The sequence below is a fragment of the Trachurus trachurus genome (assembly GCF_905171665.1).
Source record: "Trachurus trachurus genome assembly, chromosome: 14".
Lineage (NCBI taxonomy): Eukaryota > Metazoa > Chordata > Actinopteri > Carangiformes > Carangidae > Trachurus > Trachurus trachurus.
Window position 1 is genome coordinate 30,016,012 of NC_139903.1, and position 22,499 is coordinate 30,038,510.

A 22,499-nucleotide genomic window follows, 5' to 3' on the forward strand; every position below is an offset into this window, starting at 1 on the left:
AAACACACAGACCTGCATCAGCAGCTGTTCTCTCTCTCTCTCTCTCTCTCTCTCTCTCTCTCTCTCTCTTTCTCTCTCTCTCTCTCTCTCTCCCTCTCCCTCTCCCTCTCCCTCTCTGTCTCAGTGAGTGTTATCCTCTCTGCTCTGCCGGGTGGACGCTGGGCTGGCTGGCTGGAGGCAGAAGTGTGATCACAGTGTAATCGATTTCTTTGCTGGATCAATATCAGTGATCAGAACAGAATGAGGTTCCTCTGCAGCGGATTGATTGCGTCTCTCCTGCTCCACTTCTTTCTTCCAGGTGAGAGGATTTTCAGCTTCATTTCTTCATTTCTTTCTTATTCAACAATAATAACCATCACTCTGATTTGATTTAATTTAATTTCATGGTGTTTTATTCTATTTATCTTATTCTGTATTACAAACAAGCTGAAGCTGGTCCAGATGTTCTCAGCACCAGGACTCCTCAAAGCGATTGAAGTGTGCGTTGGATTTAAACATCTGAACTCATTTGCATCACTTCTGCCTTTGAAAATGACAAACCTAAGGTCACGGGAGGTCACAGTTATTTTTTTAAACAATGGTTATATTTGTTATTTTTGAATTACAGTATCTGTTCATTTGTTTGATCTATTTATTCTGTTTTATTTGACCAATAATTCAGAGTAAGATAATACGTTTCTTGTTGTAAATGGTTAGGAAGACAAATCTTGACAAATCATTGCACTGACGCGTCAATTGGTTCCAACGCATCACTGTCAAACTCCAGACCTTGGAGACAGCAGCTCCCACCCTTTATCAGTCACGGTCATGCCTTCGTTCTTTGACTGGACACTGAAGTGACCGAGGGGGCGTTCAGGATTCATTGTGCCTCAGTGTGATAAGGACAGGAGGACAAAAAAATAAAGCCTTTAACTGTAGTGAGGAGGAGGTGCAGGGTGAGGAACATATGTGAGGCTGATGTGGTGGTTTAGAAAACAAACTCAACTAAACTGAAATAATCACCATCCATCACATCAGGTTAATTATATGAAAGCTGTGTAAAATCAGATCAAGCTGAATTTCTAAAAAATCAGTTTCATTTATGTCAAAAATGTATATTATTTGAACAGATTTGATCTTTTAGAAATCTGATATATTGAGTGTTGTAACAACAAAACATCACAAATATTTAAATATTTATATTTTTTTCTTCAGTTTGAAGGCCAAGGTGGAAATCTAGACTGAAATGATCAGAATTCTCTCGTAGACATTCACAGTCCCCAGAGGATGTATCCTACTGACTTTGGTGATCCTCTAACTTCTCCCTCTAGCACCACCCACAGGTTGACATTTATTTATTTTATTTATTTATTTATTTAAAAGGAACAATACACATTAATGAACATTCGTACGTGTGCACAAATGTAAATGCGTCAGAGTTAGCAACTTGCTAATTTGCATCTGTAGTCCCTTGGCAGGTAACACACAAACAGACAGAAATACACAAGAATTATACAGTGGTTCACAATCATATACACATTCATACCTATACATAAAGTGCATGTGATCTATAAAGTGCCTGGTATAAAGTGCCAGTTTCTAAACTGCAAGTTTAAATAGGTAAAGTGCAAGTCTAAATGGATGGATCCAAAATGTGATGGCCCGCACCCGCCGCCTGGGGCGGACCAAGACATTGGAGACTACAGTGGCAGCAATTATATAAGAGCCATTCACACACATACTTACAGAGATAAATTGCAATATAGAAAAATAAGACAAATTGGTGGGGGTTTTAAGAGAGAAATCTCTTTCACCATTGGTTAGATAGTGATAAAGTTTGTTTCAGACAGTCATGATGTTCACTTTGGATGAAGTTGTAATAACGTCAAACTTTTCTTCTCGCACCGCTAATAAATCAAACTTCTATCCAATGCTGGACCATGAGTCCAGTTGTGTTGGCTCAGAATTGGCTGAAACACATGACAAAGTAACTTGACAGAAATTGGACCTGGTCTGGGTCAGATGGACAGAAGGGACCCATTTCTGTTTCATAATGTCTCTCCTTCCCTTGGAAGAAATTATGAAACAGAAATCTGTCATCACATTTAGATGATGTGAGTTCATGGGATTTTATTTGGAAGAGTTAGAGACAAGACAGAAAAAGGATGTACGCACATAATACATCCACTGCACCCACAGAGTCCTGCACTTGTTGCTCATAAACAGCTCCCAGGAAGAAAGAAAAAGGTAAAAATCATAAAATTGTAAAGGCCAGACTCCAAAATACAAACCATTGGCTTTAAGGGAAAGGAACTTACAGGTAGCCACCTTAGAAAGTGCACATCCTGGTTTGTTTCACTGTGGTGGACAATATGTCAACAGGACATGGGGACAATCTGGTTAATTACACTATGGGGACTCAAATTCCTTATGGGGACAAAAACTCAAAAGTCAAATTTACACATTGTTTAAGGTTAAAGTCAGGTTAGGCGAAGTGTAGGTTAAGGTTAATGTAAATGTTTTGGTCAAGTCTCCAGGAAATAAATAGAAGCAGAGAGAATGTCCTCTGAAATGATGAAAACCTGGCTGCATGTGCGTGTTGGGTTGGTGTTGGGACAATGGAGGGGGCGGACTGAGCAGTGATAAGCCCTGATGGTTGTCAGGATTAAAGCTGTCAATCACAACATCCACTGAGATAAGAGGAGGGAGTGACCTCCAGGGGTTAAACAACAGAGATAATCCTAACACACTGAGGTTGGAAACTGACACAGACACACACACACAAACACAAACACACACACATCTTCACTGGATGTAACCTCCCCACAGTTTCATCTGCTCAAACTGTACTTATATCACCAGCAGTGGTTTGATCGTGGGCGGCATCCAGGGCCGTTGCTAGGAATTCTGAGGCCCCTGAAAGAATACTAAAGTGGGCCCCTGACTTTTCCACTTTTTTTCTTAGACTACATATGTATTATCATTTTTTATTCAGCCTACTTTGTTTTGATGCTAATGCAGCATTACCGTACTATGAGTATTAGTCAGGGTCTTATGCAGAATAATTCAGTCATACAAAGATTAGACTACAGGGGTTTTTTGTGGGCCCCACTGGTCACTGGGCCCCTAGAATTATCATCAACCTTCTCCCCTATACAACGGCCCTGGCGGCACCACTGCCGGCTTCCTTGCAATGTCCAAAAACATGCACACAAGGTTGATTAATTAATTAATTGCCCACCGGTGCGGATGTGGATTGTGTGCATTGGGTCTCATTCATGAAACGTGAGCAGCACCGATTTGTGTGTAAACCGCGCGCAGTGGAAATTTACGTGGATTTCCGCATTCATCAATCTTTTAGTAGCTACTCACAAAATCTACACCTGCTCCTGACTGTGTGTAGTGTTTGTGTAAATGTAGGAATGCACAGAAATGTTACTTGTCACTGTTGGAAATTACAATTTTAATTCGTATTACCTACTCTCTATTATGTTCAAAACACACCCATGCCTTTGAAACACGTAATGGGCTCTTTGCACAGCTCCACTACTTCCTGAACTTAATGCTGCTCCTTTATTTCATGTCTTACATTATTGGACAAACTGATTAATCCAGGTGTGTTCGAATAGTCACAATGGTCCGACACACCTGGATTAATCAGTTTGTCCAATAATGTAAAACAGGCAATAAAGGACCTGCCTTAAATTCAGGAAATGCTTTTTATCAGTGCAAACACTAACGCTCTGAAACAGGCTGAAGGCTGAAGCCAAACTGACCATCTCACTCCAGCAGTGTCCACCTGCTGCTGCTCCATCTGCATCAGGGCCACAGGACAAACTGACCAACCTGTTGCAGACTGAGAGGAATGAGGGTGCCACTTCCTCCGACTGACATGATTAAGCTGACATGGTTACTGGATGAAGTCATGTTACCTAAGAATGAAGTTAACTGACAGGGATGAGGAACCATTCCCAACACCAGGTGTGCCTTAAAGGGATAGTTCATCCAAAATTGAAATTTCACTCATTATCGACTCACCCTCATGTGGACTAAGGGCTGTGAGAAGTTTCAGAGTCCTCCGTGGCTTCTCTGAGTTATAGGGGGTCTCGGCGTAGCAGTGCAAGTCCATATAACGGTTGCAAATAGATACCAACTGTCTTCGTAACAAAAAGACACACCAAAAATACCTCCATGCTGCTCGTATGTAATGTCCGTCTTGTATTGAAGCCCTGAAATGCGAAATTGTCCCGAAAAAAATTAAATAAGTCTATATTTCAAGCTTGTTTTGTATAGCGGAAGCTTCTCGAAGCTAAAACAAGCTTGAAATATTTTTCAGGACAAAAAAATTAAATAAGTCTATATTTCAAGCTTGTTTTGTAGCGGAAGCTTCTTGAAGCTAAAACAAGCTTGAAATATAGACTTATTTAATTTTTTTCGGGACAATTTCACATTTCGGGGCTTCAATACAAGACGGACATTACATACGAGCAGCATGGAGGTATTTGGATGTTTTTTGGTGTGTCTTTTTGTTACGAAGACAGTAGGTATCCATTTGCAACCGTTATATGGACATGCACTGCTACGCCGAGACCCCCTGTAGCCACGGAGGACTCTGAAAAATCTCCCAGCTCTTAGTCGACATGAGGGTGAGTAGATAATGAGTGAAATTTGAATTTTGGGTGAACTGTCCCTTTAAGGTGTGTTTTCAGTGCCTTCAGTGGACACACCCTCAGCATTACAGAGCTCAAAATACTGCTTTTTGTCCCATCATTTTCATATGTGACCTATATTATGAAAGTTCATTATGTCCGAATGTAATAATTAGTTTCCTTTTTTCTTTTTCAAGACAATAAGTTTTTCATACCTTTGTTAACAGTTTTGGCGTGTTCCTCTGCCTTCTTCAGAACTGTCACAGTGATGTCGGACGGTGACGTGCCTTATCAGCTGGTTTAACCTTCCTGTCAGGTTTGGCAGGTCGGTCACGCCTCCTGCTGTCGGGTTGCGCCTGCAGGACGGTGCTCCAGGTTTGTGACAGTGTGTAAGCCCCCTCGTCCCGGTTCATGGTCCTGTGGGCCCGTTTTCTAATCTCCACCGCCTCCATAATCCATCGTTGGTATCTGTTTTCTTCCATGCATACGACACGGAAGAAAATAGATACCAACGATGAATTATGGAGGCGGTGGAGATCAGAAAACGGGCCCACAGGGCACCAGCTGATAAGGCACGTCACCGTCCAACATCACGGTGACAGTTCTGAAGAAGGCGGAAGAACATGCCGAAACTGTTAACAAAGGTATGAAAAACTTGAAAAAGAAAAAAGGAAACATATATGACCGTCGATGCTAAACCGAGTGAATATCGATGCAACGCTTGCACATGTTTTACAAAACATCAACAAAACATTATAACATCTGAACCGTTCATGATAGAGATGTAAACAGCATCTGAATCGTGAGATTCTCTGCTTTCCGAGGGTCATTGAATGGTGCCTCTATGACAACAAAGGACCATATAGGGTGCATGTAATCATGTGGTACAACAGACACCAAAGTCACGGAAGTGAGGTATTCCTCTGTTGGCCTTTAAACACAATTCTCTCAGGTTTTCAATAAGAAAAAGAGAGTGGAAGACCATAATTCAAATGGCAATATTTTGAAGACCATCCAATGTATGACTTTGACTAGGGTATCATTTTAAAGCTTGTTTTCTCCTCTTTCCATTGATACCAAATACCATCTCAAATAATCATCTCAATCTGAAATGTAGGTCAGAGTGACAAATTTGGAATGATGGCCATCTTTCAAATTCTTTTTTTGTCCCTGTAATCAGTTCCAACTATGTACAAACACACACACGTCCCCACAACATGAATAAAACACACACACACACAAATACAAATACACAGATATAATGCGGCACATATTTGTCAGCACATATTTGACCGCTGCCATCATTACCTTCACCATCATCATCCACAATCATCATCACTGTAACGGGTGAGGCCATGCATGCTGTAGAGCACAGATGGTCAGACTTATGTGCATCACAGCTAAGTGCAAAGAACAGATGAAGGCATGTTAAGTCAATATGACCTAAGCTGTATGTATGTGTGTGTGTGTGTGTGTGTGTCCCTGGATTACTGATGTTGTGGGGACCTATGTGTCTTACCAAAAAATGACATTATGGAGACTAGACTTCATTTGGAAAAAACGTCCATCATTACATTTAATGACTGGGACTTGTTTTAATGCCAGAGTGAGGCTGGTTTAGATGTAGGAGCGTTGTGGATATGCTTATGTTTAAAATGAATCCAAGTTGATTTACTGTCCACCAGAGGGTCGGAAACATGACTGTGTGTGTGCCAGCTGGTGTTCTGCCAGAGCTGTTAGCGCTAACACTTCTCAGCCAGTTGATACTGTCAGATAAAGTGCTGATGCATCTGCTCAATAGACCATGAAGGCATTTGAACAATGAACAGAGACAATAAGAGGCAGAGCCACTGGATGGTTTAGGGTAAAACTTCTGGATTTAAATGATCTCACCTGAAATTCCTTAGCTGCTGGTTCAGGCTCATGAGCGAAATGCAGCTTGTTGATTGGTTGGGTGTTTGCAGTTAATGCACACAAGTATCTTATTAGGCTTTATGTAGTTTGCTAATTTAGTCCTGTGGTTCCTAACATAAGCAGTTTAACCCCCACAAAGGTTTGTTGATAAATTTGAGATGTCAGATGATTTATGCAAGAAGAAATGAATGAAATTATGATCTGTTTCATTGATCAAATCAGATTTTTTTTTACTTCTTTAGCCCTCAAATTTGGAACATTTAAAGGGACAATGAGGAGTTTCTATTTGGTTATAAAAAAGTATCACGTTAATGTGGATGAATACGCTACCCACACTTGTTAATGGGTACATTTTCGATAAATATATGGTTTTTTTCTCTATCGTTATTTTGTTATTATTAGTGGTGGTGGAAATGCTGGTCGAGCCCAGCAGCGTTTCTTATTTTGGTTTCGTGGTGAGTCATGATAATAACGCAGCTGAATCGCCGTTTATGGTCGGAACTACGACGGTATGTGATCGTCTTCCAACCTCTGACTTTAATTCTTGATGAATGAAAACATGAGTCTGTCTTTCGCCGGTCAAAGAATTTCACGGTGCGCGGAGGCTCATAAATGTAGTGTGAAAACGCTTCGCTTTTTCCAAAACTCCTAGTTGTCCCTTTAATTTGAATTTTAATTAGATTGCCAATTGTCAATGAGGAAGTTCTTGTCGCCTTTAAGCAGGTTTATGTGGCCAGTGAGTTAGTTCTGGAAGTCCTTTAGGTGGTTCTATCAGGTGTCTGGTCTCTGAAGAAGGAAGTTAGATGCTTCTTACAGGCATTGAGGAAGTTGTAGTATGTTCAAGGGTTCAGGTAATACTCATTGTCATGAAGAAGAGTTTAGTTGTCAGCTGTAGGTTTCAGAGTCACTCTATAGTAGTTGTAAGTGTTTGTCCAATAATGTAAGACAGGAAATAAAGGAGCTTGCTTAAGTTCAGGAAGTAGTGGAGCTGGGCATAAAGCCCATTGGTAACAGATATTGTTCAAGACGATCTAGTTGTCCTCAATGGTGGTATGGTGGTTTGGTAGTTAGGGTTGGGTTTGATTCCCAAGTCTGGGGCCTTGTCTGGTGGAGTTAACATTTTCTCCTTGTGTTTGTATGGTTTCTCTCCAGGTTCTCTGTCTTCCTCCTACAGTCCAAAAGCATGCACACTAGGTGGATGACTCTAAAACTGCCCGTAGTGTGTGAATGTGAGGTCGTCTCTATGTCAGCCCTGTGATAGACTGGTGGCCTGTCCTGCCCTCGCTCTATTTCATATTATTCATAATTATTATGAATTATTAGGGAGTCATTGTGGCCATCAAAAAAGTACTAATGGTCATTAAGGTGATTCTTGAATCAATTTAGGATGTTCCAGGGGTCATTTAGGAAAACATTTAAACTTAAAGGGGCGCTTGTAGCAGTGTAAGAGGTATTAGTCATCATTAAAGACATTCAAGTGGTCTTAGAGGTGGTAACTGCAACAACTGAAGAGATCTCAATAATCATGGAAGAGGTTCTATTGGTCCCTAACAGCGTTGTATGGGTCCTTTAGTCAATCAGTGTAGCCGCTGAGGATCTTTTGAGGGTCTAGTAAGAACTTCTGTTTTAAATAAATAAATTAAATGGACAACACTTCCCTCCACCATTAGGGTCCTTTTAGTTATCAGTGAGGAGGGTGTGCTGGTCATTGCAGAAGTTTTTGCTATAGGCATCTCTATGGTGCGTTAAAGGGATTGTACTGTAGCAGTTCCCCTGAATACTTCTCAATCACCGTGAACAAAACACCAACTAAGGGAAAATGTTCTGTTAGTGTTGAGTTGGAGACCAAATATGACAGTTGTGTCTCAAGTCTTTCTCAGCACCTAACTAAGATGCTTTTTGTTGGATTTAACTTTAATTTGTCACAAGTCTTTATACACAATGTCAGATGTAATGGAGATCTGGCTTACAGTGGTCAGGAAGTCCTGAAGGTGTTGGACACAGGGACAGACAGACTGTTGTCAGTGTTGCCTACAGGGTCTTCTACTGGCCAAGCGGATACAACTGAAACACTGTTTGAAGGTTCTGTGTTACTTATCCTCTTTTTTAAAAAGAAAGTGGATTAATCTGCCACCAAAATGATCCTAACCAGTGTACTGTTTCCTGTTTCAGGAGCTTACTGAGCCTTTTTGAAATATTATAAACTATTGATACATCTTACATCTATGGTGCAGGGCAGGCTTCAGAAAGCACAGAGACTCTTCACAAGAATATGAAGAATGATGAACACATGTGAGATTTAATTCATGGGTAGGCTATATAATTTATAATTTACAGACATGTTTATTTTCAAACAGCCACATGATAAAAAGCTTTAAAGAGACAAACAGACCTGTTGAGAATCAGATTGTCTCTGTATCCTATTTCCATGTCTGTCTCTCTTCATTTCCACATTTCCATCTTTGGACAAAGGATGTCCACACGGAGGGGAGGGAGGGCTCAGTTTGTGTCTCCTCTGTCATGTCAGAGGTTTTTATTTCTTATCTGAAGGTCACTGAATGCACCGTGGGTTTGTGCACTTCCTTTTTTGTGCAAGGCATGTTGTAAAACCTTGTCTCTCTATGTGTGTGTGAAAGAGATTGAGACTATTTATTTTTTGTCTATAATGTTTCCTCCTGTTGTTATGAATCTGTTAGTCGTTGACCTGCAGACCTGTAAACTCTGAACAAGTCAAAAAGAATAATTCTATTTGATGTTATTAACTTTAGTCAGTGGTTTTCAGCCTGAACATTTCACCCTCACACTGGGTCTCATGATGGGAAAAAAAAGAAAAACATATTTATCACACAAAATTCTATTATGTATACATTCTATATTAATTTATTTTCTTTTTTTTCATTTACAAAACAGTAAAATCCCTCATCCCCAAACTATGTCTGTAATCTATAATGAGAGGCCATGCGTGGACAATTTCATTAACATTTCACAGGCTTTGAGGATTGAGTCTCTTTCTATGAAAGATTTCAAACACTTGAAAAAATTAGTCTTTATATTTTTTATATTAATGCCTGGTTTGGAGAAAAACCGAACAATAGCCAAAAGCTTAACAATTTAATATCAAATAAAGTGTAAAGAGTAAATAGCAAACATTAAATCAACAAGATAATATGTCAAGTTAGCAAAAAAAAAAAAACATTTAAATGGTGTTCAACAATTAAAAGAATACAGAAGAACATCGTTAGCCTCATAGCATAATTGCCTAAGTCATTTTTTGGCCAAATTGAGATATCTGCCTAACTTTCCTCTCCTACCACTGCTGCATCACCTTGCCTTATTGGCTATGTCCTCAACCAATCAGAAGACTTTTTAGAGTCCAAAATCACTATCTGCCTAAGTCATCTTTTTGACTTAGGCAATTTTGCCGCTAAAGATGGCTGATTGCACACGAAAGTTGAACATAAGTGAAGCATTAGATCTTCTGTTCGATTCATCTGGTAAACTGGTTCATTCCTTCAACTTTCTAGATAGTAAATGTACTCTCAGTCAATCAAGGAGATTAGGAACTGTGTGTTTAAACTTGTAATCACATTTCAGCAACAAGATATGATGTAGTGTAAGAGCTAGCTAATGCTAGCAAAACTTAATTTTAGTGTAAAGATATTTGTTTTGACTAGAAATAAAATAAGTATTCTTGGTAATATGGAATTAAATCATGATGATTAAAGGGATAGTTCACCCAAAATTCAAATTTCAGAGTCCTCCCTGCCTTCTCGGAGTTACGGGGGGGGGGGTCCGCACAGCAGTATTTGTCCATATGATGGTTGTGAATGGTGCTCACCTTTCTTCGTCCAAAAAGACACACCAAAAAACATCCAAATACCTCCATAGTGCTCGTCTGTAATGTCCCTCTTGTATTGAAGAGCCGACATGAGAAATTGTTCCGCCGGTCAGTGCACAGGAAGAGCAGTGAACTGAGACACTGGGAGCTTCCACTACAAACAAGCTTAAAATATAGACTTATTTAATTTTTTTTCGGAACAATTTCTCATGTCGGGGCTTCAATACAAGAGGGAAATTACAGACGAGCAGTATGGAGGTATTTGGATGTTTTTTGGTGTGTCTTTTTGGACGAAGAAAAGTGAGCACCATTCACAACCATTATATGGACAAATACTGCTGCGCGGACCCCCCCGTAACTCCGAGACTCTGAAAATTCTCCCAGCCCTTCGTCGACATGAGGGTGAGTAGATAATGAGTGAAATTTGAATTTTGGGTGAACTATCCCTTTAAGTCTTTTTCATTATAAGAATGTGGCTGCATTATTTGATTTAATCATCAATCCTATTTGCATTTTCATTCTCATGATCTGCAAAATAGTGCACATAATTCAAAATGTCTTGTCAATGCTCTTTGTTTTTTTATTATGGCATAAAATATGCAGTTATGAGGAAGAAAATGAAAATCCAACTAGTATGGTTGTTGATTAATCAGTCAAATGATGCAGATGCATTCTTAAAATGAAAAAGCATTTCTGCAAATGCATTTTAATTTAAATATTGGGACCACCAGTACTATGATGACCTCCCTCATCATTAGACAGCTGAAAAGGAGTTCACATAGCATCTAATTAAAACTTTGGTTAAGGTTTGACATTTAAAATAACTAAGGTTAAAACAACTTAGTTAAGGTTAAAACAACTTTGATATTGTTAAAACAACTTTGATATTGTTCAAACAACTGAGGTTCGGTTAAAACAACTTTGATATTGTTCAAACAACTGAGGTATGGTTAAAACAACTTAGTTAAGGTTAAAACAACTTAGGTGAGGGAAAAACAACTTAGTTAAGGTTAAAACAACTTCGTTAAGATTAAAACAACTTAGGTGAGGGTAAAACAACTTAGGCAAGGTTAAAAACAACTTAGGCAAGGTTAAAAACAACTTAGGTGAGGGTAAAACAACTTAGTTAAGGTTAAAACAACTTAGGTAAGGTTAAAGCAGATATCAGTGGAATGTTTTTGTTAATATAAGTCCTAAATAGTCCTATTTTCCGTCAGCAATCACTTACATGAAGTATTTCAGCCTAAACACGAGTCTCTCCGTCACTCTGCTCTGCTGTAACCCGAGGAGAAAATTTTCCTTGTGGGATACAAGTGTTATCCAATGAGGAGAGAGAACGGCATGAAGGGCTGTGTGTGCAGCCAAGGGATGCGCGTGAATGTGGTGACGTAGCACGAGGACCAATTGATGCCTGACAAGGGCGGGGGCTGCTAACTCATGGTGCGTTCAAAGAAACTCGTACTTTGTGTTTTTCCTTCCTGTGAAGTCATACCAGTTCGATCTGGTACGAGTTCACGGGTCGGAAGTTACGAGTGGCCGTTATAGGGAACTTTCACAGACAACAGGATGGTAAAAACACGAGCTACGGGTTACCTGGAACGCTACCAAGTCGTAGTTGTGACTTGAAGCTGTAACTTACGGTTTCAAAAGCCTGCCTTGAACGCAGCATTAGCCGAAACGGCCGTGAAGCTGATATCTGCTTTAAAGCAATATTGCAGAGTTTTTCGGCCTTAAAATAATGTTTCCAGACTCATTGCAATGGTAGAAAAATGGTTAATAGGATGAATGGTGCTGCCGCTGCAGCCTGAGCCGGGTCGCGTCGGCTGAAACTGCACTATGTAACTTCCCTGCACGGGTAGGATCACAGCCCCCCCCCCCCCCAAAAAAAAAAAAAAACTTGAATAAGGTTAAACTTTAAAACAACTTTGTTAAGATTAGACTTTAAAACACCTTAGATAAGGTTAGACTTGGTTATGTTATCATTATATACATATGTACTGTAAGAGACAAAATTGCCTAAGTCATGACATATTCTGCCTAAGTCACTTTTCTTTGTTATGGAGTTGATGTTGTGTCTTATTCTTTTTTCAAACTTGTTCACAGGTCTGGTTGAACTTGCTGTTACATTATCAAAAAAAAAATACCATTGCGCTTGCTAGAAATTGTGTTTTTTCTATTTTCCCGAAAATGTTCAAATATGACTTAGGCAATTATGCTATGAGGCTAACGACATGTTCAAAAGGATGGAAATACTTAACTATCCACAAGTTTCCGAACGGCCGGTTTGGTGGAATTGTACGTTTACGTTTCCATGGTTTTCAGTTGTTGTCATAGTTGCGGTAAACACATGGATCTATTAACGCTGGCTTTTAACACGGTTGTCAATTTGTGTGATATCCACTGTTAAAAGCTGGTGTGATGATCCATGCGTTTTACAGATTTTCATTGAAAAAAAAAAAAATCCATGCATTTACCGCGACTACCGAAACCATGGAAACGTAAACATAAAATTCCACCGGAAGAGCAAAACCGGCAAAACAGGCTTGCGTTTTTGACGTTCGGAAAAAGGTGGATAAGGTGTTAAATTAATAAAAATTATTTTCCACTCAGTGACAAATATAAGCAACATAAAAACATATATTCAGACAAAAATGTGACCTTATTAAATATTTTAAAATGTAAAAATAAAAGATAACAGACAGTCTGTAAAGGCTTACTTATCAATATGTTCTTCTTGTTTTTCTGCACCACTGATAGATTTATGTCACCACCCCTTGTCTTTATTTTCATCTTTTACCACCAGTGTGTTTGTCTTATATGGACTGTAAGTCTCTGTGAAACGGAGATGCTGCGATGTCACAGCAAGATGTTTCACTGCAACCTCACAGGAAGTGTCTCTGGCGGCTGCACTTCATTCCTCAGCCGCCTGAAGACGACCGACTGCAGCTGATAGTGACGCCTCTGTCATTGATTTACACAGCTAAACCGCTGGCTCTTCTCCTCATTTACTTATATGGTGACTGGACTGAAGATGAAGCTGTAGCTCGATGGTTCAGACGTGTCTTCATCTGTCCTTGAGATCTCATGTTGGTGATCCTCTGATGCTGAACCTCATCGCTTGACTCTTTGCCAAATAACACTCTCATAAAGACTTAAATGGTGTTCGTGTTTGACTGTTGGGTTGAAGTTACGTCACTGTTCATCATCATGTCTTTGTAGCTGCATTGAATTCTGGTCCCTTTCATACATTTCGATTTATTTCATTCGTGGTATACATTCTCACATGGTTGCACATATTTACATAATGTACACATTGTCACCATGAATGAAAAGGAGCAGGATGAAGAAAACTTATAGTACCTGCCCCTCTCTGTTGTTATAATTACATTGGTTTACTTCAACACCAATATTATTCTCTGTTTCAAAATATTAAGAATGATGAAACATAATGACAAGAAAACAAACAAAATAACGGTAGACACCACTCGTCTATCTATCTTTTTTCCCCCTTCTTTTTCTCTTTCTCCTTCTTCTTTTTTGTAGATGCTTATCTTTTCTTTTTTAAACATTTTCTTAAACTGAGACATACTTGTACAACTTTTCAATTCCTTGCTTTGTGAATGCCATACTTTTACACCTGCAACAGAAATACACATTTGTTTTAAGCTTAACCTTGCAAATGTATGTTTAAAATCAAGCTTCAGTCTGTTGTCCCCTTCCTCCAATTTAAACAAGCTTTGTAAATGTTCTGGTAATGATCTGTTCTTTGCTTTAAACATTATTTTTAGGGTCTGTAATTCTATTATATCGGCCATTTTCAACAAACCTGCAGAAGTAAAAAAAATCTATTTGGGGGATCTCTATTACCTGCCTTGTGGATAACTCTTACTGCTCGTTTTTGTAGCAGAAACTGTTACTGTGGGTGTATTTATTTGAATTCACTCAACAACACCCTGTGATTCTGGACCCTGGAGCATGTTTCTGTTCATATCCATTCAATGTCTTCACTCCATAAAAACCAATATGGAGGAAAAATAATGCAAAAAGTATTGCACAGTCTAGATGAGCATAATTATGCATCATTTCAGGTCAGTTCCACCACCACCATCGTCATTAGTTGTGACAGGATTTAGAGGATTTATCAGTCTGCCTCTGCTGTTCTGCAGGCGTTTGTCTGATTAATGTGTAAAACCAGAGGAGATGACCAGGTTAATTAAAATGGGAAATGGTTTGCATGTGTGTTCAGAGCTGCATGATTTACTGCTTGCGTCATGAAACATTTCAGGATAAAGAGAAAACCACTGCAGAGAAGAAAGCAGCAGAGAAAAAGACTTCAATACTTCTAACCTATATCCACAATAACTTGAAAAAATGTGAAGAGAGTATCAACATTTGGATCAAACTATGAAAACAGCTGAAATATGACTTATGGACACATGTAGAATTAATAGATAGTATGATTTCACAGGTAATTTTGCCTTTATTGATTTATTCTCTGTGAATATAAAAGGGTAACTGTGGAGAGTGAAGTGTTTATTACAGTCACAACGTTGTTCAATAGAACAATAAAATCTGAATGATTTAACTAAGTGGAGCTAAAAAGGTCAAGTTTCTCCTGAAGGTGTTGCTGGAGAAAAGGTCATGGGGTCATTGAGTCAATCCTCTGGGGAGCAGGAATAAGCTCTGGAGCATCACTGTGGCTTAATTAAAGTCTCTGTCTCCTTTTGTGTCTACTCTGTTCAGTCTGCTCGGCCGCTCACGGTCGCTTCGCCCAGAAGCTGCTCACTGACCTGTTCTCCAACTACACCAACGCCCTGCGGCCGGTGGAGGACACCGACCACATCATCAATGTCACGCTGCAGATCACGCTGTCCCAGATCATTGACATGGTAAGTGATCCGGATGGTGCTGATCCAGGTGTTCGCATTGTGTGTGACACTAGGTTCGTTTCCATTACCCCTAGAAATGCGCAAAACCTAAATATCGAAATAAAAAACAGGTAATGGAAACATCTACATTTCGAAAAAACTCTCGGTAACACTTTACAATAAGGGTCCCTTAATTAACATTAGTTAGTACATTATTAAGCATAAATATATAAACTAATGTGTTAATTAATGCTGAGTAATGCATACATAATGATGACTAATTACATTATTCAACTTTTAAATTTATTAACTAACTTTGAGTAGTAAACATTAATTAACTGCTTACTAATAGGCTACATTAATTAATGTGTTTCCTAATCCTAAGTAATACATAATAATTATTGTTAATATATTTGTTAACAGTTAATTAATGCTTAATAATGTATTAACTAATGTTAATTAAGGGACCCTTATTGTAAAGTGCTACCAAACTCTCAAATATCGCAAAAAAAATTTTACGCTCTCATGAGGTGGTTTTTAAGATGTATCGATATCATTTGTATCACAAAAGTGTAATGGTAACACTTTTTCCGCATTTACACGTCACCAGCGTCAGCAGAGTTGTGTGTGTCCACAGCTGGGTTGGTTTATGTGACTGGAGGGGATGAATTCACGGCATGTTTTTTGTCATGCATTGCTGACCTGGACATTGTTTCTCAATAAATTAGAAAAACCTTTCCTATCATTCTCCTTTTCCATGCATGGTTGAAGGAGATTGGCTCGCATCCACGCTCCACTCCCTCCTGCACCGAAATGTCCCCTCCATGTCACATAAACCAGTACGGGTGTGTGGACACAACCACCATATATTGTTGTCAGCACCTCATCAACACTGGTGTCTCTTATTTGTGGCCGCGGCCAGCGCCACACAGGCTTTGCCTTTCAGCAATCAAGCGCTTTTCGTCTTTGTTAAAGGGATAGTTCACCCAAAATTGAAATTTCACTCATCATCTACTCGACTAAGGGCTGGGAGAAGTTTCAAAGTCCTCCGTGGCTTCTCTGAGTTACAGGGGATCTCGGCGTAGCAGTGCATGTCCATATAACGGTTGCAAATGGATACCAACTGTCTTCGTAACGAAAAGACACACCAAAAAACATCCAAATACCTCCATGCTGCTCGTATGTAATGTCCGTCTTGAAATGAAATAAGTCTATATTTCAAGCTTGTTTTGTAGCGGAAGCTTCTCAAAGCTCCTCTTCCTGGTTCGTCAAATTTGGACGAACTGGGAAGAGGACAGGAGCTTCCGCTACAAACAAGCTTAAAATATAGACTTATTTAATTTTTTTCGGGACAATTTCGCATTTCGGGGCTTCAATACAAGACAGACATTACATACGAGCAGCATCGAGGTATTTGGATGTTTTTTGGTGTGTCTTTTTGTTACGAAGACAGTTGGTATCCATTTGCAACCGTTATATGGACATGCACTGCTACGCCGAGACCCCCTGTAACTCAGAGAAGCCACGGAGGACTCTGAAACTTCTCACAGCCCTTAGTCGACATGAGGGTGAGTAGATAATGAGTGAAATTTCAATTTTGGGTGAACTATCCCTTTAAAACAATAACAGCAGCAGCTGTAGGCAGCTGAGATTGCTGTACCGTCACCATGGAAACTTAAGACGCTTACGTCCAACTTCCTCAAAGTGAAGTCTCGCGGGGCGAGAATTATGGGATATCGCGCGACTAGATTACGACTCATTCACCAAACACCTTTCAATGGAAACACCCGCAAATAGCAATTGTACTTTTTTAGAAATTTCGCTTTTATTTTGTGAAAAACTGTAATGGAAACGCAGCTACTGACAGTGTCTCTACACCAGGACGAGCGGAACCAGATCCTGACCACCTACTTGTGGATACGCCAGGTGTGGATGGACGCCTACCTCACCTGGAAGAAGGAGGACTACGACGGCCTGGACACCATCCGCATCCCCAGCAGCTACGTCTGGAAGCCTGATATTGTTCTGTATAACAGGTGGGTGTGGCCTCTCTGTCCTGGCTGCAGGGGTTCCAGGGTTCCATGTGTCGGAATGCCGGCCCTTAATTATTTATGGAAAAGGGGTGCCATTCAGAACCTGAAAATTATCGATTCTTAAAAAAGTATTGATACTTTTTTTTTTTATCCCTGTGGTATCAAATATGGTATCAAGTATCGAATACTTTCCTGAGTATCGGTATTGAGTTGAAAATTTTAGTATCGTGACAACCCTACTTATGACTTCCTGTTTTCCCTGCCTTCACAAGACGACTTCTTCTACCTTCTCCATCACAGTGCAGATGACGAGTTCTCCAGCTCCATGGAGACCAACGTTGTTCTCCGTAACGACGGTCAGGTCATGTGGGACCAGCCAGCCATCACCAAAAGCTCCTGCTCCGTGGACGTGGCCTTCTTCCCCTTCGATCTGCAGCAGTGTCACCTGACGTTCGGCTCCTGGACTCACAACGGAAACCAGATGGACTTGGTCAACGCCTTGGACAGTGCTGACCTGTCCGACTTTGTCCCCAATGTGGAGTGGGAGGTGAGATGTTACCAATGGTCATGTGTACCAACAAGGTGGTCGTCAGTCCTTTGATAAAAATCTTTTTTTCCTCTAACCAGGTTCTGGGTATGCCAGCCAAGAAAAACGTGATCCTGTACGGCTGCTGCTCGGATCCATACCCGGACATCACCTTCACCCTCCACCTGAAGCGACGTGCCTCCTTCTACATCTTCAACCTCCTCATCCCCTGCATGATGATCTCCTTTCTGGCTCCGCTGGGCTTCTACCTGCCGGCGGACTCCGGTGAAAAGGTGTCTCTGGGCGTCACGGTGCTGCTGGCGCTTACTGTGTTCCAGCTACTGGTGGCTGAGAGCATGCCGCCCTCAGAGAGCGTCCCCCTGATAGGTGAGCACACCCAAGATCCCCTGACTTTTATATTTGGTTCAAGTTTTTCATTTGTTGTGAGATGTATTTTCCAATTAATCTCTGCATACATCAGTGGTGGTCATGGTGGTACCAGCAGTTGTGTGAGACCAGGTCAGATGAGTAGGAATCAATTAATTTTGACACTGAACCAATTTCTCTCAGTGTCACACGGTCAAAGCTTTGACAGTATGTTGTACTTAACTCGTGGTGAGTGATGCCTGAGTGCAAAAGTTGCTTTACTACATATGAACTTTGCATTTATGGTTGCATGTTTGACTCCTGCAGCCTGGCAAACTAGTATGTCTTGTGTTTCTGACTCATGATAATGATGTTACCTTTAGTCAGAGCAAAAACAATGTGGTTGAGAAACATGAGAACCTGTTAAAACTTTCCTCTGAGAATCGTAATCTATTACGATTATATATATATATATAAATATATTTCTATTTTTTGCAAGTTCTTGTGAATGTACAAAACCTCTCAAAGCCCACTGGATCGCCCGTTTGAGCAGTTTCTAAGCTGCCTAATTTGTGCGTACAATAGTTACGACACTGCTTGAATCACTCTTTTTCCCTCAGTGTCACTATTATTGTATCTGTTAAAACTTTCGTCAATATAGACATGAGACACATCACTTAGATTCTAGTTAGAGTTCAGTCGTTCTGTTCAGTGTAAAGAAACAAGCTGTTCCTTTCTGAAGACTCTCTACCTTCAGCACCAAAGGCTAGAGCGCAAATGTTGTTAAATTCACTACAGAAGTAATCTTTTTACTCTTTAAAATAATTGATTTGATAGTGTTTTCTCATCATTGCTGAGCAAAAGATTTGTGTAAAATGAATTAAGGCCTGTCCCATATAGACACCTGTCTCAAACACAAGCCAGTTCAGTTTGGCAGTTGAAGCAAATTAAAGCTTTCTATTTGAGACTTTATGGTAAACATAGATGAAATTGATCAATAGGATGCAACAATAGATCCATGTTAACCCAGAAGGATTTTCTTGGTGGTGAATAGGCCAGTGACATCTTCTTTATTATTGTGAGTTTCTTAATTCATGGAGATAAGATCCCAGTATACACAAAAGTGTAAAACCTGCAGGATATTTGTGTCTCTCCACCTCTTCAGTGAAAGAGCCTTTGATCAAATTGGATCATCATTGGAATAACAATGAATTTTAAGTGAGTGTTGTGACACAGTTCGGTGAGCAGGGAGTTGCCAAGCAAGCAGATTTGTATTGTGTGTGTGTGCCCTTATGTTTTTTGGCCAACATCACTGTCATGAGCATGAATCATGTCTGTCAGCAGTTATTTAAAATACAATAATCACAGCTCAGACATCAATGAGCTGCAGTTTGTTAAAGGGATAGTTCAACATTTTGGCAAATTGGACCATTGCCATAATCTCTATAGTCATAGCAGTATAGGTTTGTTACCTTTAATTGTCAGTGCAAGCTATTTTTAAAACGGTGGAGCAGAGCCGTGAGCTGCTCAGAGCTACGCTACATAGGCTAATGGGATTTCTTGGTTTCCCTCATCAAACTCATCAAACACACAATCCAACAACTCCAAAACGCTCTGGTGGACAAGTTGTGACCTGCACATTCACCACGCTATGAGATAATAACAGAACGTTGTTTTAAAGGTAAATTCATGCAAAACTGCTGATGCGCGTTGCCTTCAGGGACAGTTTTTCATCAAGCAGTCTCTGCATTTCCCTCTAAAACAACTCTGTCTGGTAACGTTCTGTTATTATCTCATAGCGTGGTGAATGTGCAGGTCACAACCAAGAAATCCCATTAGCCTATGTAGCGTAGCTCTGAGCAGCTCACGGCTCTGCTCCACCGTTTTAAAAATAGCTTGCACTGACAAATAAAGGTAAAGAACCTACTGTTATGACTATAGGGATTATGGCAATGGGCCAATTTGCCAAAATGTAACTATCCCTTTAAATCCTCTCATCATTTAGATTCTCTCCATTCTTAGAAGTGCAGAACTCTGTGTCCTGAATAGGAAAGCTACATGGTAAACCTAGATTGAACTTTATTTTGAATTCCACACAGAATAACTGATTGTCTTGGTCAAAGATAATGATAAATACTTGTTTGACTATGAAGAAAACTAGATTTGAACATGTCTGAGCTTAAAGAAACTCATACTTATACTCTCATACATTACACTTTAAATCTTTTAACCAAAAAAAAGCTTGATGTTGTGAATCATTTAACCAGTTAATTCCTGTACTCTCCACCATATCTCCACCAGGTGTCTGAGAGGAAGAACTGACATTTGTCTTCATTTAAACATTAATCTGACCCTCAACTGATCTTCACTGTCCTTCTTCAACAGGAAAATACTACATTGCCACCATGACGATGGTCACGGCTTCAACGGCGCTCACCATTTTCATCATGAACATACACCACTGTGGCCCGGAGGCTCGTCCCGTCCCAGAGTGGGCCGAGCGCTTCATCCTCAACTACCTGGCCCGCATCTGTTTTGTGTACGAGGTGGGAGAGAACTGTCTGGTAGGGACCTCATCCAGGACCAGGAAACAACCTCTGTCTCAGGAGGAGTCCGAAGCCACGTCAGCCAACGGAGGCAACGCCAGAGGAGCAAACTGGGATGTGAATGGACAGGCGTGGGGAGGGAGGAAGGAAGGGGACAGAGCGAGGGAGTCTCTGAAGCTGGGGGAGAGCCAGACGGACTGGAAGGAGGATCTGTTTGTGACCATCGACCACTCGGAGGAGGGAGGAGCCGTTGGCGGACGCGAGGAGTCCTCCAACGGCGCCGGCGGAGGAGAAGAGCAGGTGGAAGAAAAGAAGGGCGTAGGAGGCGAGGGAGGAGGAGGCGGCGCCACCACGGAGAACAGGAGGGAGATCTTAGTGAGAACCCAGTGTGTGTGTCAGCACCACGGACTGCGCAAGAGCGTGGAGTTCATCGCCAGCTCGTACCAGGACCAGCGAGCGGCGCAGCTGCGCATCGGGGAGTGGAGGAAGGTCGCCAAGGTCATGGATCGTTTCTTCATGTGGCTCTTCTTCATTATGGTCTTCCTCATGAGCATTCTCATCCTGGGAAAAGCCGTCTGAACCATGCGAAGGATGAGCGCGGGAGAGCTAACAATGAGCTGGTGCACCTAAAATGATTGAATTGTTCGCAACAATTTGACACAGATCACTCATATTCGACCGTATCAACCCAAACCTGAATCAACTCTTTCCCGGCCGCTTCGACATCAGTCAGCTGACATCTGTCAAACATGACAGCGATGCTCAGTTGCATAAAACCAGAAACATTCAATAAATTCCCTTGTTGATATTTGATAATTGAGAAGAAGGATTTATGTTCTGTGATGCCATAGTGAATCTGATCCTGCAACTACTGAGGAAAAAAGGAAGTTTTATCAAGTTAGGGCCAAATGATGTGAAATTAAAGGGATAGTTCACCCAAATTTCACTCATTTTCTACTCACCTTCATGTCGACTAAGGGTTGGGAGAAGTTTCAGAGTCCTCTGTGCCTTTTTGGAGTTACAGGGGACGTCCAGGCAGCACTGCATGTCCATATGACGGTCGCGAATGGGGCTCACTTTTCTTCATCCAAAAAGACACACCAAAAAACATCCAAATACCTCCATGCTGCTCGTATGTAATGTCCCTCTTGTATTGAAGCCCCGACATGAGAAATTGTTCCGAAAAAAATTAAACAAGTTTGTAGCGGAAGCACACTGACACCGGCAGAGCCGAGAACTGAGACACTGGGAGCTTCCGCTACAAACAAGCTTAAAATATAGACTTATTTAATGTTTTTCTGAACAATTTCTCATGGCGGGGCTTCAATACAAGAGGAACATTACAGACGAGCAGTATGGAGGTATTTGGATGTTTTTTGGTGTGTCTTCTTGGACAAAGAAAAGTGAGCCCCGTTCGTCACCGTCATATGGACATGCAGTGCTGCACGGACCCCCCTGTAACTCCAAAAAGGCACGGAGGACTCTGAAACTTCTCCCAAACCTTAGTGGACATGAGGGTGAGTAGATAATGAGAAATATGAATTTTGGATGAACTATCCCTATAAGTCAGATAGAATCACTTTTTTCACTTGTTTGAATTTGAATGAATTTCTCATTAAATGTATTCAAATGATGAAAATAACTTGAAATGAAGATCAAAAGGTTAAAAGATAGTGTGCTTACGTGATGAGAAGACTGATCTGAACAAAAATACAAACATCTTTCACTGTCACGATTTCAAAAACCACGTTTGCCACACTTTATTTTATGAGTGTTTTTA

At 40.6% G+C, this 22,499-nt stretch overlaps 1 protein-coding gene across 1 annotated transcript in view; it reads left to right on the forward strand.

The window, feature by feature from the left end:
• Positions 1-21,298, forward strand: part of LOC310997455 (neuronal acetylcholine receptor subunit alpha-10-like) — a gene marked incomplete at both ends in the record, with an annotated part of 54,706 nt that extends 33,408 nt beyond the window's left edge. Inside the window, 5 exons of the mRNA XM_083987159.1 lie at positions 15,124-15,269; positions 17,130-17,284; positions 17,582-17,828; positions 17,909-18,194; positions 20,559-21,298. Coding sequence (XP_083843285.1) covers positions 15,124-15,269; positions 17,130-17,284; positions 17,582-17,828; positions 17,909-18,194; positions 20,559-21,298 — 1,574 coding nt within the window. The remainder of the gene's footprint in view (positions 1-15,123; positions 15,270-17,129; positions 17,285-17,581; positions 17,829-17,908; positions 18,195-20,558) is intronic.
• Between the last annotated feature and the right edge of the window lie 1,201 nt (positions 21,299-22,499).